Source organism: Octopus bimaculoides, chromosome 11 (assembly GCF_001194135.2).
Source record: "Octopus bimaculoides isolate UCB-OBI-ISO-001 chromosome 11, ASM119413v2, whole genome shotgun sequence".
Taxonomy (NCBI): domain Eukaryota; kingdom Metazoa; phylum Mollusca; class Cephalopoda; order Octopoda; family Octopodidae; genus Octopus; species Octopus bimaculoides.
In genome coordinates this window covers 6,336,606-6,341,405 of record NC_068991.1, presented here as the reverse complement: position 1 = coordinate 6,341,405, position 4,800 = coordinate 6,336,606, and the positions used below count along the sequence as shown (strand labels likewise).

The following is a 4,800-nucleotide window of genomic DNA, read 5'->3' as shown; positions in this document are numbered from 1 at the left end:
AGTCTTGGGGGTCGATTTGTTCAACTAAAGGCAGTGCCCCAGCATGGCCACAATCAAATGACTGAAACAAGTAAAAGAATAAAAGAATATCATGAGATATGAGGAATCCTGCCAGGGAAAAAAATATTCTGAAAAATAATATAACAAGACAATGGAAAAATTATTCTCTTTCTATATATTGTATTATAAGTTTCTAAAAAATACAATGTCCTTTATTTATTTTCAGATAAAAGAAATGGGTGCCATAGTCTCCAACTGTAGTTCTCTTTCACAAGATATGGGGAAGTTATTTGATGTCTACTGGTATTTGAGTAAAGTTGAGAAACTGCCGAGGGTATGGCCAAACTCTTACAGTACTAACTTCAATAAAACCAATCCTCTGAATGTGAATTTCAATAAAACCAATTATAATACATATTTGTCGGTAAGTTTCTATTACCAAAGTTTATTTCATACCAAAAACACTAAGAGATATGTGTCAAATTTGTTAAGTTTATAGAGAAATTAGTTATGCATTCACTCTTTGTTTCTCATAAGTTACTCTCTTGGACAAAACACATCACTTTGCTTATTTCTATCTACTTTCAGGAAAACAAATATCCGTTTTCTTTTAATTTTGTGTTGGGCCTCGTGAAGGCAGTGACGGGTGACCAAGACCTTTGGCAATATACCATGCTTGTGTAGACCTGTCAAGCCATGCGAGACTGTAGCCACAAAACTCTCTCCTCCCTAAGTATTTTTCAAAATTTCTTATGACCTCAGAAAATATATTATTTCTTTCTTAAATATATCAAAAACCCATTTTTTTTCCAGAGTTCCCCTCCGCCTTTCTGTGCAAATGGACGAACAGGTGACATCGATGCAATACTGGATGTTATCTATTCTGCTAAGAAGTTTATCCACATTGCTGTCATGGATTATGCTCCTGCTCTTATATACAGTTATCCTAAAAAGTATGTTGTTCATGTCATCACTGTTTTACTTTCTTTCACTTATGTAAATATACGGTTGCTTTTATGACCAAATATCTCCAAAATCCTTTTCCAGTGGAGAATAGACAACCTAATCTCTTTCAATACCAGTGCGATACAAAATATATAGTATTTTTAAAAGCTTTTTGTTCCTTTCATTACCAGATACTGGCCAGTTATTGATAATGCCCTCAGAAATGTGTCATTTAACAAAGGTGTTGAAGTCTTCATGATGTGTAGCTTGTGGAAACACACAAAGCCAAGTGTAGACAATTACCTTAATTCTTTGGCTGCTCTGAGTGGTACTGGACGAGCTAGAATTCAAGTGGTATGTACTTTGTGTTTTTGATGCGTTTTGATTTTATTGTTGTTGTTTATTAAAATGTGGCACCAACACCAGTTGTTTTCCTCTTCAGTATGACCTCTAGTCTTTTAAGTCTAATGCACGTCACCATCTATTGACTTCTCTCTAGCGTCCATTTTATTCTCTAATAGCTCTTACATTTTCAGTGCTCTAAGGACCTTGTAATGCTTTAAAATAAAAAAATTTTTTAATTAAAATAAAAAAAAAAAAACTTTGGAGTTTATCATTTTCATATCAGTCCTCACAAAGTTTTCCCCCACTATGGGAAAATATTACTTTGCTTGGAAACAGGTGAGGATTGATGACAGGAAGAGCATCCAGCCATATTAAAATCTATCTCAACAAATTCCATCTGACCCATGAGTATGAAAAAGTAGATGTGAAAATGATGATGACTTCTCTTCAGCCTTTTGATGTAAATTAGCATTTTGTCTCCAAAAGGTTATACTCGTTTCATATTTTCAATGTTCACCAAATTTTCTGCCCTCATCATGCATGCCACCAACAAACATCACGTTTCTTACACATAATGTTATCTTGCTATTTCTTTTGCAATTTCAGAAATTCTTCCACGTTCCAAGTTTTACACCTGAACAGGATAAGATTCCTTTTGCACGTGTTAACCATGACAAATATATGGTGACAGATACTGATGCCTATATTGGTAAAATAGTTTTCATTACTTTTTTTTCCAAGAAGTTAAAACAATTATGAACTCTGAAATTCAGTTGTTACCCATATAGCAGAAATTTGAATTCATTTCAAATGCAGAGAAAGTTTTTTTCTTTTCTTATGACTATTAATCTACCATTTGTCAATTCCCAGTCACTTATGCTATCTGCTTCTATCAAATTCCTGGTAACCACTTTATTAATCACACCTCAGAACATCAATAAAGCAAACTCTGTGTGCCATTGCTTGATCTGTTTAATCTCCCTCAAGACTACATGTTGTTGCAGAAAGAAAGAGATGTCATAGCTATTGCTTAAATACTTTGATCACAGGTCTGCTCAGTTAGAAGTGATTCACTACATTCTCTTCTACTAATTTTGCCTCTCTTATTATTTCTTGGAGGCACAATGTCCCAGAGGATCACAGTTTCGATTCCCAGACCAGACGTTGTGTATGTTTATTGAGCGATAACACCTAAGCTCTACAAGGCTCCGGTAGGGGGCCGGTAGCAACCCCTGTTGTACTCTTTCGCCCCAACTTTCTCTCAGTCTTTCTTCCTGTTTTTTTAGTAAAGCTGCGATGGACTGGCGTCCCCTCCAGCTGGGGGGAGGGCACATACACCATAGAAACCGGGCCCATGGGCATGGCCATGCTTTAAAAGGGCGCATAAATAAATAAAAAAAATATTACCTATTATATTTGCCTTTGGAGGGGTTGAAATGGATCAAGTTAGCTTTCATTCAAAGTTATTGCCTTGCTTTATTCAGTGGGTTTCAGGACTATATTTTGGCATAGTTTCTTTAACTGGATGCTCCTCTTAACCCTTTCGATACCAACCCAGCTGAAACCGCCCCTGGCTCTGTAGTACAAATATTTTGTTTTCATAAGTTTTGAATTAAAATCTTCCACCAAACCTTAGTCACAATTTATGTTCCTAACACTAGCTTAGGAATGATACATGATGGACTTTATTCAGTTTCTGTCTACCAAATCCACTCACAAGGCTTTGTTCAGCCTAGGGACATAGTAGAAGAGACTTGCCTTTTGTTGATTACTAAACCTTAAAAAAAAACTATCAGTTTTGCAAAGAAATATGTTGCTCTTTGCAATGATGACTGCAACATCATTGTAGCAGCTGGGTGTAGTGTGATTTGAACCCATTTTATCCTTTTGTAGTATTTTATTTATTACACTCTTCTTTAATTCCTAAACACAGATTTTGACAAACTGAAAAGAGTTGTATTATATTTCTTTTACTATCTTGTTGCAGGAACGTCCAACTGGAGTGGTGATTACTTTACATCCACAGCAGGACTGGGATTGATTGTCAGACCAACAGATACGAAAAAAGTAAATTTGCGCCAGCAACTTGAAGCTGTTTTTCAAAGAGACTGGAACTCTAAATATTCATTTCCCGTCAAAAGAAGATAATCTCAGAATAAATGTCAATAAATATTCCAAAATATAATTTTATACTCAAGTGTAATATTACAATATCTCAACTTACTTTCAAGAAAGCAAAACAGCTAAATTAACCTGATTTCTAAATTCATAATAATTTACAAGAACTTATCATAGATTTCTGTAAAAATATCATCACATTTTCTTGTTAAATAAATATAATCTTGTCATAAGTGTCAGCTGTATACCAACTTCCATCATGTAACTTCTCAAACATCCAGTTATCGTCATCATCATTTAACGTCTACTTTTCATGCTGGCATGGGTTGGACGGATTGACAGGAGCCGGCCAGCTGACGAGCTGTTCAGGCTCCGTCTGTTTTGACATGGTTTGTATGGCTGGATGCCCTTCTTAATGCCAACCATTTTACAGAGTGTACTGGGTGCTTTTATACAGCACTGGTATGGGTGATTTTTATGTGGCATCAGCACTATATTTTATGAAATGCCATTACATTAACTAAGGAAAGAACAAAATATACATATATCATCATTTAATATCCACTTTCCATGTTGGCATGGGTTGGATGGTTTAATAGGAGCTGGTCAGCTGGCCGGCTCCTGTCAATCCGTCCAACCCATGCCAGCACACTGCTTCATATTGGTTTGAAGTGATCAGGTATAGGCAATAGAGGCAACCTTACTACTAGAGTTGTCTGGTAAGTATTTTATCACGCCTGATTGAAAGCTTTGAACTAAAAATGTCAGGGAAGAGAACAAAGATGTATGCCTGTCCCCCTAACCATTTGGGTTGTATTGAATAATATTGATACAGGTTTATAATAAATCCAGTCAAGCATTTGAATCATTGAAAATTTGAAAATATTTGTCAAAGGGGTCATCAGTTCTAGGACTCATTTATTTAACTGGAAACTTACTGAAATTTAAAACGTTGTCTTTAAAGCATTCTTTCAATACACCCCCACAAACATATTTCTCTATTTGAATTCAAACTAAACGGGGAATTGTGTTAAAGCATGACGCCCTCGTTTTATCGACAGGTTGTCATGTGACTTCGACTTTTATAATAGAATTGATGACAATTAATATAAATACTGCAGTTATTTTCATTGTTGAATGTATGTATTTCACACAAAATCAAAAAGGATAGGCATATGATACCTCGCTGTCAGCTTGATTTCAATTGACAGCATTTACAGTTTAATCACGGAGCTTTGAAGGAAACCCGTCAACCTAATGAAACTTTGTTTTGGGTGTCAACTTTTGGTCGTAACCTGAAGTTCTAACGATTTTGCGCCAGCACCACTAAGGTCTGCATATTATACATCAAACATTATTAGATTTTATTAATGTATGTGGATATGTATACAT

The 4,800-nt window shown here is 35.4% G+C and overlaps 2 protein-coding genes across 2 annotated transcripts in view; both read left to right on the top strand.

Annotated features, from left to right (window-relative positions):
• Window positions 1–3,647, top strand: part of LOC106877175 (5'-3' exonuclease PLD3) — a 12,917-nt gene extending 9,270 nt beyond the window's left edge. Inside the window, exons 6-10 of the mRNA XM_052971451.1 lie at window positions 227–424; window positions 814–953; window positions 1,137–1,299; window positions 1,897–1,999; window positions 3,278–3,647. Coding sequence (XP_052827411.1) covers window positions 227–424; window positions 814–953; window positions 1,137–1,299; window positions 1,897–1,999; window positions 3,278–3,438 — 765 coding nt within the window. The 3' untranslated portion in view covers window positions 3,439–3,647. The remainder of the gene's footprint in view (window positions 1–226; window positions 425–813; window positions 954–1,136; window positions 1,300–1,896; window positions 2,000–3,277) is intronic.
• Window positions 3,648–3,791: 144 nt separating this feature from the next.
• LOC106877176 (5'-3' exonuclease PLD3) overlaps window positions 3,792–4,800 on the top strand; it is a 17,080-nt gene continuing 16,071 nt past the window's right edge. Inside the window, exon 1 of the mRNA XM_014926007.2 lies at window positions 3,792–4,739. The gene's annotated coding sequence lies outside the window, so the exon portion shown is untranslated. The remainder of the gene's footprint in view (window positions 4,740–4,800) is intronic.